This window comes from Jaculus jaculus, chromosome 5, assembly GCF_020740685.1.
Source record: "Jaculus jaculus isolate mJacJac1 chromosome 5, mJacJac1.mat.Y.cur, whole genome shotgun sequence".
In the NCBI taxonomy this organism is placed as follows: Eukaryota; Metazoa; Chordata; class Mammalia; order Rodentia; family Dipodidae; genus Jaculus; species Jaculus jaculus.
This window is the reverse complement of record NC_059106.1, coordinates 162603451-162627325: the sequence shown is the minus strand read 5'-3', so window position 1 is coordinate 162627325 and position 23875 is coordinate 162603451. Positions and strand designations below refer to the sequence as shown.

The 23875-nt window shown below is 49.1% G+C and overlaps 1 protein-coding gene across 3 annotated transcripts in view; it reads left to right on the top strand.

Annotated features, from left to right (window-relative positions):
* Positions 1-23875, top strand: part of Erg (ETS transcription factor ERG) — a 257702-nt gene that overhangs the window by 201307 nt on the left and 32520 nt on the right. For all 3 annotated transcript variants that reach the window (XM_045150261.1, XM_004654483.2, XM_045150262.1), the window contains one exon: positions 18028-18179. In XM_045150261.1, coding sequence (XP_045006196.1) covers positions 18028-18179 — 152 coding nt within the window. The remainder of the gene's footprint in view (positions 1-18027; positions 18180-23875) is intronic.

Here is a 23875-nt window from a genome sequence, read left to right as displayed (position 1 = left end):
ACAGGGGTGAGGGTGTGATCTACTTCAGTGACATAGGGGAGAGGGTGTGATCTACTTCAGTGACACAGGGGTGAGGGTGTGATCTACTTCAGTGACATAGGGGTGAGGGTGTGATCTACTTCAGTGACACAGGGGTGAGGGTGTGATCTACTTCAGTGACATAGGGGTGAGGGTGTGATCTACTTCAGTGACATAGGGGAGAGGGTGTGATCTACTTCAGTGACACAGGGGAGCGGGTGTGATCTACTTCAGTGACACAGGGGAGAGGGCGTGATCTACTTCAGTGACACAGGGGTGAGGGTGTGATCTAGTTCAGTGACACAGGGGAGAGGGCGTGATCCACTTCAGTGACACAGGGGAGAGGGTGTGATCTACTTCAGGAACACAGGGGAGAGGGTGTGATCTACTTCAGTGACACAGGGGAGAGGGTGTGATCTACTTCAGTGACACAGGGGAGAGGGTGTGATCCACTTCAGTGACACAGGGGAGAGGGTGTGATCTACTTCAGTGACATAGGGGAGAGGGTGTGATCTACTTCAGTGACACAGGGGAGAGGGTGTGATCTACTTCAGTGACACAGGGGTAAGGGTGTGATCTACTTCAGTGACATAGGGGAGAGGGTGTGATCTACTTCAGTGACACAGGGGAGAGGGTGTGATCTACTTCAGTGACACAGGGGAGAGGGTGTGATCTACTTCAGTGACACAGTGGTAAGGGTGTGATCTACTTCAGTGACATAGGGGAGAGGGTGTGATCCACTTCAGTGACACAGGGGAGAGGGTGTGATCTACTTCAGTGACACAGGGGAGAGGGTGTGATCTACTTCAGTGACACAGGGGAGAGGGTGTGATCTACTTCAGTGACACAGGGGAGAGGGTGTGATCTACTTCAGTGACACAGGGGAGAGGGTGTGATCCACTTCAGTGACACAGTGGTGAGGGTGTGATCTACTTCAGTGACACAGGGGAGAGGGTGTGATCTACTTCAGTGACATAGGGGAGAGGGTGTGATCTACTTCAGTGACACAGGGGAGAGGGTGTGATCTACTTCAGTGACATAGGGGAGAGGGCGTGATCTACTTCAGTGACACAGGGGTAAGGGTGTGATCTACTTCAGTGACATAGGGGAGAGGGTGTGATCTACTTCAGTGACACAGGGGTGAGGGTGTGATCTACTTCAGTGACACAGGGGAGAGGGCGTGATCTACCTCAGTGACATAGGGGAGAGGGCGTGATCTACTTCAGTGACACAGGGGTGAGGGTGTGATCTACTTCAGTGACATAGGGGTGAGGGTGTGATCTACTTCAGTGACACAGGGGAGAGGGCGTGATCTACTTCAGTGACATAGGGGAGAGGTTGTGATCTACTTCAGTGACACAGGGGTGAGGGTGTGATCTACTTCAGTGACATAGGGGTGAGGGTGTGATCTACTTCAGTGACACAGGGGTGAGGGTGTGATCTACTTCAGTGACATAGGGGTGAGGGTGTGATCTACTTCAGTGACATAGGGGAGAGGGTGTGATCTACTTCAGTGACACAGGGGAGAGGGTGTGATCTACTTCAGTGACATAGGGGAGAGGGCGTGATCTACTTCAGTGACACAGGGGTGAGGGTGTGATCTACTTCAGTGACATAGGGGAGAGGGCGTGATCCACTTCAGTGACACAGGGGAGAGGGTGTGATCTACTTCAGTGACACAGGGGAGAGGGTGTGATCTACTTCAGTGACACAGGGGAGAGGGTGTGATCTACTTCAGTGACACAGGGGAGAGGGTGTGATCTACTTCAGTGACACAGGGGAGAGGGTGTGATCCACTTCAGTGACACAGTGGTGAGGGTGTGATCTACTTCAGTGACACAGGGGAGAGGGTGTGATCCACTTCAGTGACACAGGGGAGAGGGTGTGATCTACTTCAGTGACACAGGGGTGAGGGTGTGATCTACTTCAGTGACACAGGGGAGAGGGTGTGATCTACTTCAGTGACACAGGGGTGAGGGTGTGATCTACTTCAGTGACACAGGGGAGAGGGTGTGATCCACTTCAGTGACACAGGGGTGAGGGTGTGATCTACTTCAGTGACATAGGGGAGAGGGTGTGATCTACTTCAGTGACACAGGGGAGAGGGTGTGATCCACTTCAGTGACACAGGGGAGAGGGTGTGATCTACTTCAGTGACACAGGGGAGAGGGTGTGATCTACTTCAGTGACACAGGGGAGAGGGTGTGATCTACTTCAGTGACACAGGGGAGAGGGTGTGATCTACTTCAGTGACACAAGGGAGAGGGTGTGATCCACTTCAGTGACACAGGGGTGACGGTGTGATCTACTTCAGTGACATAGGGGAGAGGGCATGATCTAATTCAGTGACACAGAGGTGAGGGTGTGATCCACTTCAGTGACACAGGGGTGAGGGTGTGATCTACTTCAGTGACGCATGGGAGAGGGTGTGATCCACTTCAGTGACACAGGGGTGAGGGTGTGATCCACTTCAGTGACATAGGGGTGAGGGTGTGATCTACTTCAGTGACACAGGGGTGAGGGTGTGATCTACTTCAGTGACATAGGGGTGAGGGTGTGATCTACTTCAGTGACACAGGGGTGAGGGTGTGATCCACTTCAGTGACACAGGGGTGAGGGTGTGATCTACTTCAGTGACATAGGGGAGAGGATGTGATCTACTTCAGTGACACAGGGGTGAGGGTGTGATCTACTTCAGTGACATAGGGGTGAGGGTGTGATCTACTTCAGTGACACAGGGGTGAGGGTGTGATCTACTTCAGTGACATAGGGGTGAGGGTGTGATCTACTTCAGTGACATAGGGGAGAGGGTGTGATCTACTTCAGTGACACAGGGGAGAGGGTGTGATCTACTTCAGTGACACAGGGGAGAGGGCGTGATCTACTTCAGTGACACAGGGGTGAGGGTGTGATCTACTTCAGTGACACAGGGGAGAGGGCGTGATCCACTTCAGTGACACAGGCGAGAGGGTGTGATCTACTTCAGTGACACAGGGGAGAGGGTGTGATCTACTTCAGTGACACAGGGGAGAGGGTGTGATCTACTTCAGTGACACAGGGGAGAGGGTGTGATCCACTTCAGTGACACAGGGGAGAGGGTGTGATCTACTTCAGTGACATAGGGGAGAGGGTGTGATCTACTTCAGTGACACAGGGGATAGGGTGTGATCTACTTCAGTGACACAGGGGTAAGGGTGTGATCTACTTCAGTGACATAGGGGAGAGGGTGTGATCTACTTCAGTGACACAGGGGAGAGGGTGTGATCTACTTCAGTGACACAGGGGAGAGGGTGTGATCTACTTCAGTGACACAGTGGTAAGGGTGTGATCTACTTCAGTGACATAGGGGAGAGGGTGTGATCCACTTCAGTGACACAGGGGAGAGGGTGTGATCTACTTCAGTGACACAGGGGAGAGGGTGTGATCTACTTCAGTGACACAGGGGAGAGGGTGTGATCTACTTCAGTGACACAGGGGAGAGGGTGTGATCTACTTCAGTGACACAGGGGAGAGGGTGTGATCCACTTCAGTGACACAGTGGTGAGGGTGTGATCTACTTCAGTGACACAGGGGAGAGGGTGTGATCCACTTCAGTGACACAGGGGAGAGGGTGTGATCTACTTCAGTGACATAGGGGAGAGGGTGTGATCTACTTCAGTGACACAGGGGAGAGGGTGTGATCTACTTCAGTGACATAGGGGAGAGGGCGTGATCTACTTCAGTGACACAGGGGTAAGGGTGTGATCTACTTCAGTGACATAGGGGAGAGGGTGTGATCTACTTCAGTGACACAGGGGTGAGGGTGTGATCTACTTCAGTGACACAGGGGAGAGGGCGTGATCTACTTCAGTGACATAGGGGAGAGGGCGTGATCTACTTCAGTGACACAGGGGTGAGGGTGTGATCTACTTCAGTGACATAGGGGAGAGGGTGTGATCTACTTCAGTGACACAGGGGTGAGCGTGTGATCTACTTCAGTGACACAGGGGAGAGGGTGTGATCTACTTCAGTGACACAGGGGTGAGGGTGTGATCTACTTCAGTGACACAGGGGAGAGGGTGTGATCTACTTCAGTGACACAGGGGTGATGGTGTGATCTACTTCAGTGACACAGGGGAGAGGGTGTGATCCACTTCAGTGACATAGGGGTGAGGGTGTGATCTACTTCAGTGACATAGGGGAGAGGGTGTGATCTACTTCAGTGACACAGGGGAGAGGGTGTGATCCACTTCAGTGACACAGGGGAGAGGGTGTGATCTACTTCAGTGACACAGGGGAGGGTGTGATCTACTTCAGTGACATGGGGGGGGAGGGTGTGATCTACTCCAGTGACACAGAGGAGAGGATGGATTCTACTCCACTGTTGCTGAGAAAAAGAGCCAATGAGATCTACCATTGGTCACTATTTCTTTTTTTTTTTTAATTTTATTTATTTATTTATTTGAGAGCAACAGACACAGAGAGAAAGACAGATAGAGGGAGAGAGAGAGAATGGGCGCGGCAGGGCTTCCAGCCTCTGCAAACGAACTCCAGACGCGTGCGCCCCCTTGTGCATCTGGCTAACGTGAGACATGGGGAACCGAGCCTCGAACTGGGGTCCTTAGGCTTCACAGGCAAGCGCTTAACCGCTAAGCCATCTCTCCAGCCCTGGTCACTATTTCTATAACATGCAGTCATGTCCAACCTTTGACATTACTACGGGGCATTTTCATCCACAAACTTTATATTTGGGAACCACACAACAGAGTTAGAAGGAACATCACAAAAATATCCTAAGGTTTGAACTAAGTTTACAGTTTTGTGTTGAGCTGCATCCATAGCTACTTTGGGCCAGAGGTTGGACACACCTGAGGGTTTTAGGATACAAAATCCCATCCAGGTTCCTCAGTAAATCTAAGAAGATGGTGTCATAGTTAGACCCATTTTTCTAGCTGAAGACCATCGAGTTCCGAAGATGTAACTTGCTCAAGTCCCCTGTCGTAGGCATTAGTCTCCAGTCCTGTGTTTCTTTCACCATGTTCCCACTTAGCTGGGCATCTTTGCTGTGCTGGAGTTATAAGCAGAGACCCCTCCAGGGAACACACAATAACATTCTTTCACTTGTCCTCTGAGAGGTATAAGTTTCAGACTGCATTTTTTTTTTTTACATGTGTAGTATGTGTGGTTTGGTGTGTATGTGTGTGTCCATCTGCATGTGTAATGTGTGCACATGTATGTGTAGATGCACTCACTGTCAGGCACCTGGAGCCCAGGGGAGAATGTGGGGTGCTCCCCTTCTGTTTCTGTTCCAGGACCAGGGTCATAGACATGAGTGGCCATGCCAGCTGTCTACATGGCCCCTGGGGAATTGAACTCAAGTACACGTAGGCCCTCTTGCTTGTAGACAATATTCTTACCTGCTGAGCAATCTCCCCAGTACTGAATTACATTTGGATTTCTTACATGTATTCAGGTTTTAAAATAATTTACTTTCCATCTCATTTTGTCTAGGCAATGCCATCCACCTGTGTGTTCAACTTCCCATGAACTTTACATGGTGTCTCCCACTGGAACCATAATTAGTCAATTAACTAATTGGTTAATCTATTGTGTGTGTGTGTGTGTGTGTGTGTGAAGGTATACTAATGCCACAGCACTCATGTGGAGATTAGAGGGAAACCTCTGGTGTTGGTTCTTACCATCTACCTTGGGCTGCAGGGTCTCTATTGGCTGGCACTGTGCATGCCTGCCGGCCTCCAGGGATTCTGTCTGGACTTCCCATCTCGTCATAGGAGCACTGGGATTACAGATGCCTACCACCATGTCCAGCTTGACATGGGGTTGGGATCCCAGCTCAGCTCTTCCTGCTGGCACAACAAGCGCTTCACTGACGGAGCCATCTCCCACCCTGCAACTGCATGTTAAGTGAAATACTTGTGGCAAGGCGACCCATGGGTGAGCTGTTTCGGTGACCCTGGTAAATCCCTGTCGGGATAAATGACAGCTGCGGATTTCTGTCTCAGATGGTCACCGTTCGTAGTTATGATGTGCCGTTGTGTTAGAGAGGGTGCTTTGCCCAGCTTCTAGAATGGGATGGAGTCTTAGCTGCAGAGCTTGGAGTACCAGCTCTTCCTTGTTTTCTGTGCAGCTCCGTGTCCGCTGTTTGAAAGCCTTTCACAGGGTTGCGTCTCTCTCCATGTCTGTTCAGTATAACCCACTTGGGTTTGATAGTGCACATATTTTCTCACCTTTCCTGAAGGACCTTGTGCATTATTTGGGTGCAGTGACATTTACAGGGATTAATTACATTTTCTCCTTTCTGCCTCAGGGCTCGGACTTGGATTGGCATGAAAAGTGCCTCCTAATTAAGCTTGGCCACCCTCCAGGATGTGGGTGGCACAGCACTGGGAGGCTTTCACATGAGCATTTTTCCTGGCTGTATTAACGGCGAGTGCCTTAGTTAGCTCAGGCTGCTATAACAAAAATACCCGAGACTGGCTGGCTTATAAACAACAAAGGCTGAGAAGTCCAGCATCAAGGCTCTCGCTAACTTGGTGTCCTCATATGACACAAGGGACTCTGGAGTTCTCGTTATTAAAGGTGTTAATTTCAATTCAAGGGCTCCACTCTCACATTCCAATAATCCCCCAAAGCCCACCTCGTAACTCCAGCATGGGGTTAGCATTCAGGACGGGCCACATCTGAAGCCTACAGCAGTGATGTTAACTGACAGTGGACCCTTCTGTGTGTGGGTGCCTGTGTGTTTGCCTAGGCCAGCCCACGGAGCGAGGGAAAGTTGAGGAAGGAGGGACATTCTATAACCCCCAGCTCACTTTCCCTCATTCCTTCTCCTCAGCATCTTTGTCCCCTTAGGAAGTCGAGTCCTTGGGTGTGATGTGGTAGAAGCAGCCACAAGGGCCGAACTCCTTGTTAAGGTATTGGTGACACCTCTTGGGTCATCAAAGGGCTGTCAGTGGGGAGAAGGGGACCTGCCGTAGCATTCTCTGTCTTCAGAGTGAAGTTGTTTCACTTAACCAGCATGCACGTATCCTGTTTTCCACATAAAAACCCAAAGCACCAGAATTGTTAGTTATTCAATTATTTCTTTCCTTTCGGAAAACAGACAGCGTTTCAAACAAAACTGAAGGAGCCCAAAAGTCATAAAAGACGCCACACCTGATCTTTCACGCAACTGCCAGCAGGAATCTTCTTCCCACGGAACGTTCTAGTTCCAAACGATGGAACCCAGATTTTGCCTTCCCCTTCCAGTTTTCAAGACGTAAATCCAACATGGTCTTGTTGATAGCCGTTTTCAGCTGTAAATAGAGGCACATATCTCATAGCTCTCCCAAGGAAATTTCAAGTCCCTTTTGGGAACAAAGACCTAACTGTTGGCGAGTTCGTTTTTTAATTAATTTTGTCTTCAGCTGCCTCGGAGAAGAGGGAAGGAACAGGGGTGTTGGGAAGAGGCTGAAATTCCAGGTGTAAGAGAGTATTTAGCAAGGGTAAAAATAACACACAGCTGTGAAGACAAACGTCTATGGTTTCGGTTTGAGCTGGAGTTCTCCATGAATCACGCCAGGCCCCACCCGCCGCTCCGGCAGCTTTTCCATTGCCTCTGATTCAGAAATAAAACAGACCCACAAATTACCCTGGAGCTTGTCAGACAATCCCCTCCTTGTCTGGGGTCCTAAAATACCTTCTGCGGGACTCACTTCCATCCACGCCATGAAACTTGATTAGGAGGTGGTCTGCTCGATTAACACTGAGCATGGGCTTTTAGAAGCTTGGCAAAGAAAGCCACCTGAGACAGGGCTGATTGGCACTCAGGTGGGACCCAGGCTTGGAGCCAGCCTCCCAGGGTGTGTGTGTCGGGGGGTCCTCTTGTGGAAGTGACCCTTGCCCCTTAAGGCAGAGTTGCGGAAAGGCAGGCTTTCTACACTTCGCACAATTTCAACATCACGTTCTCCTTCTGACTTTGAGATCACCCAGTGGGATGCAGGCGGCATTCAGAGACACTGACATGGAAGACCGGAATGCAGTGAACACAGCTTGCTACCCTACAGAAGTCTTCTGAGATGCAGTGAAGGACCAGGTGCCGGCACACGCGCACGCACACACACTCACAGAAATGCACACGGCACAGAAACAAATTCACACAATTCACACATATCATCTCGAAACTTTAAGAGATGACTCATTCAAGATCAAACAAGGTCATCACAGGTTTCCTAATTCTTTTTATTTATTTATTTATTTATTTATTTATTTGGTTTCTTTCAAGGTAGGGTCTCACTCTTGTTCAGGCTGACCTGGAATTCACTCTGTATTCTCAGGATGGCCTCGAACTCATGGCGATCCTCCTACCTCTGCCTCCCGAGTCCTCCTGAGTGCTGGGATTAAAGGCATGCACCTCCACGCTCGACTTCCTAATTCTTTTCAAAAAGATATTTTTATTTATTTATTTGCAAGCAGAGAGAGAGAGAGAGAGACAGAATGGGTGTGCCAGGGCCTCTAGCTGATGCAAACAAACTCAAGATGCGTGCACCATTTTTGTGCCTCTGGCTTTCCATAGGTACTGGGGAAATCAAACACTGCTTCTTTAGCCTTTGCAGATGGGCACCTTAACTGCTAAGTCATCTCTCCAGCCTGGGTTTCCTAATTCCAAGACGAGGGGCTTCCTATTGTAGCATGGCTGCAGAGGGAAGGAGCCCGAAGTTCAGTTTCAATGACACTAAGCAGGTACACTCTTAGAGCCGGGGACCCCACAGGCGAGCGTGGCAGATGGGCACATCAAGGGCTTAATGGCAAAGACGCCAGCACTGAAAGCAGGAGAGGCAGACAGAGCCGCAGAGTGGAAAGGACGGCGCAGCCGTGGTCTCGGAGGGCGGGGGATGTCCAGTTCCAATGAGAGGCCTGGGCCGCTTGAGCATGTTGTCCCTCCCCTCATGAGAACAGGGACATTGATGTCTGCTCAGCACCTGGGCCAGTGTCTGGCGTACAGAGGTTAGAAGGAACGATCACAGGAGCCCTGGGCCCGGTGTGATGAGCACTGGGGACCTGAAGTCACCAGCTCGGAGGAAAGCGGAAAGGACCTGATCAGCCTGGATTTGTCCCTGGGGAGGAGAACACTGGTCGCAGGAGACAGGCCTTGGTGGTAATGTGGCTCGGGGACGTTTCAGCACTTGTACCACAATGAACAAAGCAACAGGGAGTTGTCTCCTGGTGAGTGAAGAAATCAGAGCGACTTGAAGAAGGATGGGCCTTAAAGGGCAGTGAGACTTTTGATGGAATTGGCAGGTTGGCTCTGCCCACTTGACACCAAGATGAACTGGTTTTCCAGGTTCCCTCCTGGCCTACCTTGGACTCTGTGAACTTCTGAAGGAGCAGTGAATCCCAGACTTTACAAGGCTGGAGAGCTCGGGGCCGTACGTAGTGGCATGCCTGACTAAATGAGGACCTTTCACACCCTCACGGGTGGTGGAGACACGGCGAGAGCTGAGGTCCATGCTTGTCAAGCTAATGGCCGGGGCTTGGCCATCTCGCCACAGGCTCTTTCCATGACAGAATCTGCCCTGCCATAAGCAGACTCCAGTGTGAGAAAACGAATGTCACATGCCAAGTTTATTTTGTTTCTCAGAGGCCAGTACCTCATTTTATATTTTTCAGTATGTTTTTCCAGGCACATTACCTCTTTTTAAAAACAGATACTATATATGGAAACTAAATGAGGTTTTCATCTTGGGCTGTCTGGACAACTTTCTCAGTGGTCCTTTTTCTGTCCTGCTCCTCGGTTCTTCATGGGTCTGAGTCAGAGTCACTGCCACTCTGCCCTCCTGGCCTGGAGCTCTGTAGTCTGACTTCCTTTCATTCATATATATATATATATTTTTATATATCTCCATCCATCGCCTGTGTGACCCACTGTCTTTGCAGAGCTCATCCATGAAGCCTGAGGGAAAAGCTTATGACATTCAAATGTGAAGCAAGGTAGCTAACTGGCCCAGACATCAAAGCCACATGTACTTGGGACTGGGGAGATGGATCAGCAGTTAAAAGTGCTTGCTTGCACAGCCTGCTGACCTGGGTTCAACTCCTCAGTACCCACATAAATCCAGGTGCACAAAGTAGCTTATGTGTCTGGCGTTTGTTTGTAGTGGCAAGAGGCCTTGATGTGCCCATTTAAAAAAGGGCTGGAGGGCTGGAGAGATGGCTTAGCGGTTAAGCCCTTGCCTGTGAAGCCTAAGGACCCTGGTTCGAGGCTCGGTTCCCCAGGTCTCACGTTAGCCAGATGCACAAGGGGGCGCACGCATCTGGAGTTCGTTTGCAGAGGCTGGAAGCCCTGGCGTGCCCATTCTCTCTCTCTCTCTCTATCTGTCTTTCTGTCTGTGTCTGTCACTCTCAAATAAATAAATAAATAAAATTAAAAAAAAATAAAATAAAAAAGGGCTGGAGGGATGGCTTAGTGGTCAAGCGCTTGCCTGTGAAACCTAAGGATCCCTGTTCGAGGCTTGATGCTCCAGGACCCACATTAACTAGATGCAGAAGGGGGCACATACATCTGGAGTTCCTTTGCAGTGGCTGGAGGCCCTGGTGTGCCCATTCTCTCTCTCTCTCTCCCTCTTTCCCTCGTTCTCTCTTTGTCACTTTCAAATAAATAAATAAATAAAAATAAACAAAAATTATTAAAACTACCTCACACGCACCACCCATAATTATAATCCTGGAGTTACAGAGGAAAATTGGGAGTCCCTGCCGTAAGTTAAATACCTCTTTTTCCTAGTCCAGCAGGGCTGGGGCAGACTTCTGCTAGCTCTCGGGTACTGTAGCCGTGAGAGGATCCAGCGGGCTTGACAACAGGCCTGCCCTTCCCACTTCAATCTCTAGTCATCAGAACGCAACTCTAACTGCTAGGGAAGAGTTTGTGCTGGAGGTGTGACAAGACAGTTTAGTGGCACACACACTCCTGGTTATCCAGTGAACCTCCAGACTTCATCATCTTCTTCCTGAAGGTCCACATGGCTCCTGTATTATCTAGAACGAGCACAGTAGTGTCCAAATGCCACAGAACAGTGGGGTTGCTCTAGGAGCTAAACTCCTCCCAATGTGTGACTTAAGAGGTGTTGTGAGGGAGCTGGATAAGAGATCATGATGTGGGCTGGAGGGATGGCTTAGCAGTTAAGGTGTTTGCCTGCAAAGCCAAAGGATCCCGGTTTGTTTCTCCAGGATCCACGTAAGGTGCACAGGGGCTCATGTGTCTGGAGTTCGTTTGCAGTGGCTGGACGACCTGGCTTGCCCATTTCCTCTCTCTCAAATAAATAAAAAAGTAAATATGTTTTAAAAAAGAAATCATGATGCAACTCCATCTCAGAATTCGTCCTCCTGAGCCGAGCAGAGTCCTCTCCACTCCCTTCTTATTCTTCCCACACATTACATGCGGATGTCCAGTCCAGCAGTTTAAAGGTCAGAAAGCGAACCCACACCTAGAAACGTGGAAATGTATGTCCCAAAACACAAGATATTCATTTCATATTCACCAAATGATTGTCCGTCTGACAGGCCTGTGATTAATGGCCTTAGATTTCCATGGGAAGACACATGCATAAGTACTAAGAATGTGGGTTTAAAGCATGAGCTTTGCGACGTGCAGCTGGAAAGTGTCGATTGTACGTGCACGGCTTTGCACATTTGAATGGAGAGCCAAGCGGGGCTTGGTGTAGGCGAGCTGCTGGTGGGCAGCTCCTCACCAGTGAGGCATACATCTTAGGATGTATAGTGATCAAGGGACAGATTTCCACCATGGAGGTCTTTGCTTACCACTTCTGGGAAAATACGTTAAAATATATTTATTGTGGTAAAGCTATAGGAATAATTTTCTGTTTTCTGGGTCCTAATATGATTTCTTTATTTTTTTTTCTTAAATAAAGTAGTATCTGAATAGATGACTCAGAAGGAAATTCTTTTCTTCTGACCCTGTTTCTTTATTTTGTTTATTTATGTGTGTGTGTGTGTGTGTGTGTGTGAGAGAGAGAGAGAGAGAGAGAGAGAGAGAGAGAGAGAGAGAGAGCACGCCAGGGCCTCTAGCCACTGCAAAAGAACTCCAGACGCGTGTGCCACCTTGTGTATCTGGACTACATGGGTACTGGGGATTCAAACCTGGGTCCTTAGGCTTCACAAGCAAGCATTTTCATCGCTAAGCCATCTCTCCAACCTCTGACCCTATTTCTTATTTTCATATTGCATACATGTTCTGGTCACACTGGACACCTGCTGTGTAGAGGAGTGGTCAGTCCCCAGGACTAGCAGAATGAGTGTTGCACTGCACACTTTAAACCAGGGTTACATGGCCCAGAATGTTCTGGGTGCTTCTTTCAAATGAAGATCTCTTTTGCCTTCAGAGTACAGGCTTTCGCCACAAGGGCAAGTCTGCTCTGTGACCACTTCAGACACAGAGATGACCGTAACACCAGCCATGAGGCACGGAGCCCACAAAGGGCTATGCCAGTCTTTGCTGTGCAAAGTCACAAGGAAATAGGAAAACTTGGCTAGAACTGCTCAGGCTTGTTTAATCCGTGTGTGCTGACCAGCTTCTTTGGTCCCAGCATGTCACTGACCTTGTAGGATAAGCATTTACCCTCCATAGGTTAAAGCTTCCTTTGTCACTGAAGAACATTACAGTGAACAAAACCAGCCCCCATTACATCTTCCTCTGAAAACAAAATTACAATCAATGGGGCAAGAAGGACTATTTCATCCATCTATCCTAATGAAACAAGGATTGAAAACAAGGTCTAATAGGGTATTTTGCTATTTTCTGTAGGATGAAAGATGTCATGGAAAAAGTGTATTGGCATGAATAAAGGTTAAGAGTTATAAAATGAAAAAAAAGTGACTTAAAGGTTGTTCCTATGCTTTATTTGTTTCGAGAAGTCTCCCTGCAGAGCTGTCAAATTCACTAGGTAGCTCAGGGTGGCTGTGAACGCATCATCTTCCTACTTCAGTATCCATCATGCCTGGTTTTGACTCTTATTTTAAATATTTGCACATAGTTTTGGAATGTTCAGGCAAAGTGTCATTTTGTTTTCTTTTTTAAAAAATACTTATTTAATGGAAAAAGAAAGAGTGAGAAGCAGATAGAGAAAGAATGGGTGCACCAGGGCCTCCAGCCACTGCAAACGAACTCCAGATGCATATGCCACCATGTGCATCTAGTTTCCATCAGTTCGGAGGAATTGAATGTGGCTCCTTGGGTTTTGCAGGCAAGTGCCTTAACTGGTAAGCCATTTCTCTAGCCCCCAAAGTACATATTTTGAAAAAAAAATTAAGAATATTTTGTTTTTAGTTACTTATTTGAGAGAGGGAGAAAGATGCAGGCAGAGAGAGAAAGAGAGAGAGAATGGGCATGTCAGGGCCTCCTGCCACTGAAAACAAACTCCAGACACATGCACCACCTTGTGTATTTGGCTTACATAGGTCCTGGAGAATCGAACCAAGGTCCTTTGGTTTTGCAGGCAAGTGCTTTAGCCACTAAGCCTCTCTCCAGCCCTCCCCCTCACCAACCAAGGTGCATTTAAAAAAAAAATTTGTTTTTAGTTATTTGTTTATGAGAAAGAGAGAGAATGAATGGGAGGGCCTGGGCCTCCAACCACTGCAAAGGAGCTCCAGATGCATGCACCACCATGTGCATCTGGCATACATAGGTCCCAGGCAATCAAACCTTAGGCTTCGAACTGCTAAGCCGTCTCTCCAGCCCCAAAGTACATTTTCATAGCTCATTATGTCCAGCTTTGGAGAGGAACCCAAGTTAGTGCCATGGGAAAATGCTCATGACCCATGCCTTGAGTTCTTGTTCTCAGAGAGAGATCACAGTGCTGGCTCCATGGGCAAGGGAGCACGCTCTGCAAGCACGAGACTTGAGTTGCATCCTCAGACCCCACATAAGAAACTGGCTGTGGCCGTGAATGCTGGTTCATCAGCACTGAGGGAGCAGAGACCCGAGACTCTCTGGGGCTCCCCAGTCAGCCAGCGTGACTGAAAATGGTGAGCTCTTGGTCTGGTGTCTCAAGAAGATAGGGTAGACAAGCACTGGAGCAGAGCATCTGAATTCTCTTCTGGACTCTTCATATGTGCAAACTGAACATGCACATCTGTGCACACGCATGCATACATCCTCTTCCTCCCCCACACACCACATAAACTACATGCACATACAAAAAATTAGATATAAATGCATATCTTTGGTCTTTAAATTTCAGATGATCAACTGCCTTGCTGGAAAGTGTTGGCTGGTACCTGGTATTCAGAAGGCATTTGATACAAGTTTCCTGGATGGATGAGTGAATAATCCTGTGTAGGCTTCACGGCTATTATTCACATTATACCCAATATCTGGGTGTCATCTTCCATCTAGAATCCTTTCCCTAAAGAACCAAATCCCTGGGCTGGAGAGGTAGCTTAGTGGTTAAGGCTCATGCCTGAGAAGCCTAAGGACCCAGCAGGTTCCACGTTAGCCAGATGCACATGGTGGCACATGCATCCGGAGTTCGCTTGCAGTGGCTAGAGGCCTTGGCACGCCCCTTCTCTCTCTCCCTTTCCCTTCCTCTCTTTCTCTCTCTCTCATAAAGAAATTTTTAAAAATCTTTTTTAAAAGAACCAAATCTCTAACTTCTCCAGTGACTTCTCTCTTCACAACAAAAAACACCAAAAGGTCCACAATCCACTCAGAGGATGGAATTTTCCAAAGGAATAGGAAACTCAGTCTCAAGTGAAGATACTCTGTGTTTCAGTATTAGGATAGGTCTTATAGAGATAAATGTTTGAAGCCAGGAAAAATAGCATCAAGAGGAAATAAGGCATGTGCAGACAGCACAGGAAATACCCAAGACCTACTCCATGGGAACGCAGGCGGGATTATTTTTAAAATACCCCTCATATTAGTTCAGCTGCGACATGCGTCAGGCAGGGCCGTGTGTCCTCAGATCTGTGCAACCTTGGCTGTCACATCCATCCACAGAGGGTCGTCCAGCCTCCTTGTAGCCAACACTGAGCCCTGTCTGTAAATGTTGGAGACATGGCAAGAGAAGCTGAGAACGAGTCTGCCTTTCAAAGTCTCTAGATTCTGAAAAAAAAATTTTTCCAGGGTATTAGCTGGCCCTTCCTGTCCTCACTCTTGCTGTGGCCTGTGGGTGAGGAATGACCTTCTCCATCTCACTTCAGTCCAGAGAGTGCTTCTTGCCCTAGATGGTTCTGACCTTCTCAGACTTAAAGGTCAAGTCCATGCCAGGCATGTAGCTCTATGACTCTGCAAATCCACTGGACTAATAAAGTATGGGGGAAGCTAGCAAGGGCTTCATTGAGGTAGGACTGTAATCTTTGGCACTCAGATGGAAGTCAAAAGTCCAGAGACAGTGAAAGATCTCAGACCTTCAGAAACAAAACAGAAGAACCATATGTTGGGTAGAGTTCTAGAGATGTTTCCAGAAATTCAGTATGAAAGCCTGAGCCAGAATATCAGGACCCATTTGCTCCCCGTCTGTAGCCTAACCACCTGAGAAGGCATCTGCATATTTCTCTGGTTTTCTGGTTAGCTGGATTTCTCATTTGATGTTTGCCTATGAGAGCTGGGTTTGCATATAGCTTTCAAATATCACTTAAAAAAAAAAAAAACCTTTGCATGGAGTTGGAGGGATGGCTCAGTGTTTAGTTAAAGCACCTGGTGCTCAAACCCGAGTACCTGAGTTCAGTCCCCAAATTCCGTGTGAAAACCCAGAAGCCACCATGGGCTTGTCTTGTCTCAGCACCCTGGACAGCCAGATAAGCAGACACAGGAGAGTTTTCTGGAAGCTCCCAGCAAGGGCAGCAGTCAACAATGACAGCAAGAATGAGGCCAAGAAAAACGAGAGACCCTGCCTCAAAATGAGGACTGGCCCAAAAGATTTCCTCTGGTCTTCAAATATACTGTGCGGCGTGTGCACCTGGACTCACATATAAACACGTAGCATGCACCACACACACACACACACACACACACACACACACACACACACACACACACACACTCAGCTTTTCTTTCTTCTTTTTCCAGAAGTTATGTCTGTCTTTATCCCAGTTACAGTGACTCCTTGCTCACTACCCTTTGTGACCCTTTGCCAGGACACAGGTGGACCTGCTCCCCCACTCTCCCATTGCTCCCTAGGGTTGGGTTCCATCATCATGCCACCTCCCGAGCCTCAATTCCTGCTCTCTGCCTCCCGACCTGTGCTTAAGTTTATACCACGGTGGGCGCTCAGAGCTGCAGATCCTGCGATGGTTCAGGGATGGGAAGACGGCCCAGGACTGCCATCCTGAGAGTTTTCAAGAGACATATTGCCAAGAGACCCTGCTGAGCAGTGTGGGTCTCTGTGCTGCCCCCCGGGCACCTGCCCTGCTCCTAGATGCCGACTGTCACTGGCTGAGAATAAGCGTCAATGCTCTGGGCCTGGCCAGGGCCCTCAGTCAGCTGTCACAGATGGAGTCTGCAAGTGACATGTTCAGAGGGAGCTGGTTGAGGAAATTGAAGCCAGATGGCAGCTCGGCTTCCCACGCGTGTGCCCAGCCACTCTCCCAAACGTGTGGGCACTGTACCACTTCAGCCGGCACAGGCTGCTGAGACCAACACAACTGAGTTTATTTCTCACCGTTTTGGAGGTTGGAAGTTTAAGGTCAAAAATGCTAGCACGGTCCATGTCTGCTTGGGGGGGGGGGTGTCTCCTTGGGCCGTAGATGGCTACATTCTTGTACGGGAAGGGGTTGAGGAGAGGGGCAGGGGAAGGAGATGGAAACAGAGAAGGTGAAATCTGTTCTCTTCCTCTTCTTTTTTTTTTTAAATTTTTATTTATTTATTTATTTATTTGAGAGTGACAGACAGAGAGAGAAAGACAGATAGAGGGAGAGAGAGAGAATGGGCGCGCCAGGGCTTCCAGCCTCTGCAAATGAACTCCAGACATGTGCGCCCCCTTGTGCATCTGGCTAACGTGGGACCTGGGGAACCGAGCCTTGAACCGGGGTCCTTAGGCTTCACAGGCAAGCGCTTAACCGCTAAGCCATCTCTCCAGCCCATCTTCCTCTTCTTATAAGGGCACACTCCCTTCCATCCTCATGAAATGCCACCTTCATGACTTAACTACCTCTCAAAGGCCCCACCTCCGAACACTCTTAGAAGAACCCTATAGTGTCCACATGTGAATTGCGGGGCAGGGGGGAAGGGGAGGAGAGCACAATATTCAGACCACGCGAGTCCCACGTTGGTCTTTTAAAAAATTTGATTTATTTATTTACGAGGGAGAGAGAGAGAGAGAGAGAGAGAATGGTACGCCAGTGTTGGGCCCTGAAAGGCCCAGGTGTGAGGCCTAGTGGGACTTCCTGAGCTTAGCTAAAGTTTGGGAACCTGTCTCTGGGCAGCTATGACTCAGCAAGACACCTAATGGCTTCTGGCCTGCTACCTCCATGTGGCAATTGTAATTACCATTTCAATAGCTAAAGATGACTATTGGCCCTTACCGCTTCCTGCATCCTAAAATCCCCACCTTCGTCCCCAACATGATATAGGCAACTGCTCAGAGTAATAAAGCGAGTTGTTCCTGCATTGCAAAGACTCCCAACTCAGTGTGGTTTTTCTCCGGTGGCCAGGAGAGGTTTCTGAGTCGTCCGACGCTCATCATCCCCTCAACCCCTAGGGAGGAACCAGCAGGCCTGGTCCTTCCCTCGGCACTACCTGCCTGACTGGGAAGGAGCCCTGCATGCCAGGGCCTCCAGCCACTGCAAACGAACTCCAGGCACATGAGCCCAGGCTTACGTAGGTTCTGGGGAATTGAACCTGGGTCCTTAGGCTTCAGAGGCAAACACCTTAACCGCTAAGCCATCTCTGTAGCCCGGCGTATTGTCCCTCCCTGTGTTCTGTCTTCTTCGGTCTCAGCCGTGCTCTGTATCACAGGGTCATGGAGCCCCTCGTTCGGGTGGTGTGCTAATGGGACCATTTGTCTTCTCCCCCAGGAACTCACCCGATGAATGCAGCGTTGCCAAAAGTGGGAAGATGGTGGGCAGCCCCGACACCGTGGGGATGAGCTACGGCAGCTACATGGAGGAGAAGCACATGCCGCCCCCCAACATGACCACGAATGAGCGCAGGGTGATCGTCCCAGCAGGTCAGAGGTTACAGGGCTTCATTCAGGCTCCCATGGCCGCATGCTCCCGGAAGGATGGGGGCGGGGTATTGCCAGCTTGTCGTGCCTGTGGCAATGGCCACCCCTCTGTCTAAAGCAAGGATCTCCCCTGAGCTGAGAACCAGGACAGACTCATGCACAGACACCACACCAGTGTGACCATGTTAAGAACATGTGGCAGAGCCATAGATGGCCCCTGCTCTTCCTCTGACAATTGAAAATAAATATACATATGGAGAGTGAGACGGTGTCTAGGCAAACACATACGTGCAGGCGTGCACGTTCACACAGGTGCATAGTCATGCATGATGTATGACTCCCAGCTCTTATTTTTGACAATTAAAAACAAATATACACACATGTGAAGAACAAAACAAATATAAACATGTGTGGATACACATTGTCCAGGCAAACATGTACATACATGCACACACATGCACATGGATGTGCACACCTAAGTGCATATCTGTGGAAGTAACTTGTCTATGAAATATTTGCCCTTTATCTTAGATTATTTGGTGTTAACCCTGTCTTTTATGAAATGTCATGTTTTTTATCCTTAAAAAAATACGTGTGTGTGTGTGTGCACATGTATGTGTGGATACCAGAGGTTAACATCAAGTATCTGCCTCAGTTGACTGACTCTCTACCTTATTGGATACACACACACACTCACACACATATTGGTTTTTCAAGGTAAGGTCTTATTGTAGCCCAGACTGACCTGGAATTCTCTATGGAGTCTCAGGGTAGCCTCAAGCTCACAGTGCTCCTCCTACCTCTGCCTCCTAAGTGCTAGGATTAAAGGCATGTGCCACCACACCTGACTGAATTAAAAAATTTTTTTGTTTATTTTTATTTATTTATTTGAAAGTGACAGACAGAGAAAGAGGGAGAGAGAGAGAGAGAATGGGTGCACTGGGTGCGTCAGGGCCTCCAGCCACTGCAAAAGAACTCCAGACGCGTGCACCCCCTTGTGCATCTGGCTAACATGGGTCCTGGGGAATCAAATCTCGAACCAGGGTCCTTAGGCTTCACAGGCAAGCGCTTAACCACTAAGCTACCTCTCCAGCCCTGGATTTTTTTTTTTTTTTTTTGAGGCTACGTCTCTCTCAGAACCTGGAGCTCATTGATCTGGCTATGCTGGCTAGCCAGTAAGTCCTGGGGGTGGGGGGGCTCCTGTTTCCACCTGCACAGTGCTGTGATCACAGGCACGTGCCACCCTGCCTAGCATATCATATGGGTGCTGGGGATCCAAACTTAGGTTCTTGTGCATCAGCACTTTTTCTACTGAGCCATCTTTTATCACCAGTTCTTAAAACATTTTTCTTGTGCAGGTAAATGTAAAGGGGGAAGCTGTATATTGCTCACTTATAAGCTTAAAAGCCCAGATTTCCATTTCCCACTAATTTGCAAAACAAGTTATAATAACCAGGGTCACTCTGCACCTAGAAGTAACGCTACGAGCCCCAAAAGAGTGATGTTCTATTACTGCCCATTACTGATGTATTTCACAACACCAGTGATAAAGTCGAAAGTTCCTCAGAGACATACACAACCTCAGGCTCAGCCTCTGGCGATGGGCACTGGTCACTGCCCAGCCGTGGGGCTGTCTTCTCTATGTTAGGGATCCTGGTGGACAGGTGGGAGCTGCTTTCACGCGCAGTCTTGGGAAGTAGGCGTTCTAATCATTCCCCCTGCCGAGGAAGATGAGAGCCAGCGATGCTAGCCAGCTCTTCTGAGAGCCTAGCCAAGTTAGGGTAAACAGGCATATAAGATAAAAGGCCAAGTCAGAATCTCATGACATCACTCATTTCTGCCATCTGGTCACATCCTGTGGCTCTGCCTTGGAATATAGTCGCTGTGATCTCAGCCCGAAGCCCTTGGTTCTAAGTCATTCCATATCCCTGTTCTCCACAAAGCTTCGCAAGCCTTCCTTCAGAAGGAGGCCTGATCCCACTGCTCCTGTGTTTCCACCCTGTGGCTCTCAGTCCCCCATCTGTCTCATTTCCTTCATTCCTACATGGAATCATGTCCCATACAGACACAGAGACCCGAGAATGTGAGCCCGGTTTCCATGGCCAAGGGCAATCAGAGCCCAGCATGTATCCGGTGCTTCATGAAAATCAGCCAAGGAAACGTGAGATAAAGGATGCTTAGGTGCTGGGCACCCTGCACTGGGTCAGAAATCTAAGATGGCATGGGCAGAGCTTGCCAAAGTCCCAGTGTTTCTTGCTCTACGTACCATCTCAACTCATGTCTGCAAAGGTGGGCCGCACAAGGGAGCCCATCTCCGTGGCGTAATGCTTTCCCTTGGCCCTGATAAGGTAATCTCTTTGGGTTCTGCCACCTTCCTCATGGGCATATCAGAGTAGAGGGACCATGGCAAGGGCATGGAAACTGGATTCATCAGCTGGATTCTCAGATGCCACTCGGGGACTTGCAGCAAAATGTGAAGCCAGTTTGATGCAGTCAGGCAAGGATGCAGTCATCCTTTGGGGATGTGTGGCTTTGAAGCACGTGGTAAGACTTTCACAGGACAGAGCGATGGTGAGGTCCCTTGTGTGCCTTAGGAGAGGGAGGGATCTCTTCTAGATATTTTTTGAAAGGCAAGTGACATACACTCAGACAGATTCTCTTGTCATGGTGACTGAGCCATATGTTGAGGCTACCCTGCTTGCCATTGTAACTTAGCAGAGGACACTTCCCATTTTTGGTGAGTGGTATGGACACCGGGTCTTGAGAACACGGGTAGAAGGGCAAGGGCACGGCGTGCCAGGCACAAGAGTGGGAGGAAGGGCAAAAACCCAAAGAAGTCCACCTCAGTCCATCTTCCTCCTGGAAGACATCATTTCTTCACCTGAAGGAAAGCAAAGTTTTCTTTAGGTCAGACAAGAGGACTCTTCTTGGTCATCCTAGTAGAATCACAGCTGTAGGAGGTGCCATCTTACTCCTTTGAGAACTCCGTGTCATCAAGGTCCGTTTCAGTGGGGCAGGCTTGAGACTTTCTGCATGAAGAGATCAGAGAGGGGGCAGCAGAATCCATTCACTTAAGCAGGAGGGTGGCGCTTTCCTGGGTGCGGCGGGTGCTGGCTGCACAGAAGACAATGGGGCCGTAGGCGTGCGTGTGCTGGGTGGGCATGGGTGCAGGACCGGCTCTTCCTCCTGCGAAAAGCGTCCTTCCCGCTGTCCCCTCCTGGGTTGCTTCATGCCGCACGCTGGCAGTTATGCAGTTAGCCATGTTGGTAAGCAAGCTACTTGTGGCTGATTTTGCAAGTTATGAGACTTTTCAGTTATTGGTCAAGCTCCAGGTTAGGTGTGTTCACACACATGGGCAAACACACATGCACGTGCGTGCATGCACACACACACACACACAAGCACACACGCTGGTTTTGTTGCACAATGTTGAAAGTCATCCGGGATGGCCGTGTGGTGGCAGGACCCTGGGGGGATATCACCTCGACATCTGCTCTTTCAGATCCAGGCTCCTTGCTGAGGCACACAGACAGCAGTCTCCAGAGCTGACCAGCTCCCCGAGCTCCTGCAGCTTAGGTGCACTCTCTGGAACCTATGAAAGCCAGTCCTAGAGATAGTCAATGAAAAAAAAAAAAAAAAGCAATGCTAAATCGAATTGTAACTATTGTGAAGCATGTGCTATAACCATCACTCCCCGGCTAATGTCCATGCCTGAGGCATCCAAACAGTGCAGAGAGAGTCAGGGGGAAATTGCCTGTAGTCGGAGAGGACAATCCAGAGGACGCGGGGACACTCTCCGGGTTCAGTTGGGCTTAGATTTGAAAGCTGATTCCTCAGCTTTGGCTTTGAGACTGTCATTGGTGACTTGGGAGCTAAGAATACTCTACAGGAGTATTCTTAATGAGCACGTGTATATGAATGTATCATCGTTTGACATATCTACACCGCCTCTCATTTCAGAATGTTTAAGAAACTCATAAATGTGCCTAAGGAGAGTGGTAGCCACGTCAGAGTAAATGAGTACGGAGTGTGGGCTAGAGTGACAATTGAACAGGCGGGAGCTGGCCATGCATTGCGCTGTCTATCCATGTAAGCATGCGTGAATATATCGACTTGCCGTAGGGATTGCATGCCAACAAGCATGTTGTAAATTGGCAACCCTCTAAGTGGGAAATGTGTTCCCTGTACGGAATCTAGTGAGCTTAGCCTTGTCCTTTTTTTTTTTTTTTTTTGGTGTTTTGAGGTAGGATTTCACCCTAGCCCAGGCTGACCTGGGATTTCACTGTGGAGTCTCAGGGTGGCCTCGAACTCACGGTGATCTGCCTACCTCTGCCTCTCGAGTGCTGGGATTAAAGGCGTGCGCCACCACGCCCGGCTTAGCCTTGTCCTTTTTAAAACCTGCTCAGAACACGTGCATTAGCCTACAGGCGGGCACAATCACTCAACATAAAGCCACCTTGTAAATGAAGTGAAAGGCCCAGGTAATTTACTAGAGCTGTACTGACAGGGGACCTTGGAACACTTGTTCTGTCACTGGCCTGGGGAAAACTCGGTCCCCTCCCTACTCTGCCGTGTTCTGCTGAGAATAAACAGCACCAGGCCAGACACTGGCATTCTTTTGTGTTGGTTTCACTGTGTTCCATCAAGATCCAAAAGGAACCTGGTGTGATCTGGGGCTGTGCCTTCTTCAGGAGATCCCAGTTTGCCAAGCTTGTGAACAAAGGATGGGGTCTAGAAACACCGGAGCCCCAGGGCACAGCGGAACTAGGAGGTTTCATGATAGCTCACGTCTGCCATCGGGGGCTGTGGCCGCATCTGCCGGCCGCGGCCTTGCGCATGCTGGAAGCTTGGGGGCGGTATTGCTGCGACTCACCGCCCACAATGCCCCCGGTGGGCCATAAAGAGGAAGACCCGGTCACAGAATTCATCCACTTTTCTTGCAAAATGCCGGTCTCTGGTTTCAGCAGCATGGGGCAGTTTCGAAAGATTTTTCTTTTTGTCTGCATGGTCCCTAAAATAGGTAATCTCTTGGACTGAGCTTTTCAAATATCTCTGTTATCTTCACATTTCATCTGTAAAGCAATCAGCCCTGAGCACAAGCCCTTTGATCCTATCTTAGAGACAGGGCGACCACACCCATTCCCCCACACTTACGCCTCATCCCTTCATTAAGCGAGCCCTTCCTGTGTTCCAGTCACCATGGTTAAAATAGTTCACGGGATTTACAATCCCCTCTTCTTGACTTGTACGTACTTGCGGCTTCCAGTTTGGGGAGGGTATCTTACTCACCTTTTTCATGCTGGGTGGCTTCTGCTCAGCCCATGTAGTATTCATTGAGAACTCGTATATTCCTGAGCTGCACTCTGGAGCAATGCAGGGGTAGATCAGACCCACCCACCTGGCTGAGGCAGAGAGCTGGTGGCAAGAGAGTATATGAGTAAGAGCTCGAGTGGACAGCTCAGACAAATATTCCAGAACATCTGAAGAAAGGAAATCAATATACGCAAAGCAGGTCATGAGGCTTCATTTATGCCCTTTGCAGTCTCTGTCATCTTCCTTAACCTGCCATTTTCCTCAGCCTCCACCATTTTCTTCACCCACCCCCTGTCTCTGGCCATACTGCTATGCCCAGATCCTGCATTTTCACAGCCCGATGTTTTTGTCTGTTCTGATTCTGCCGTTGTAATACCACTTCTTCA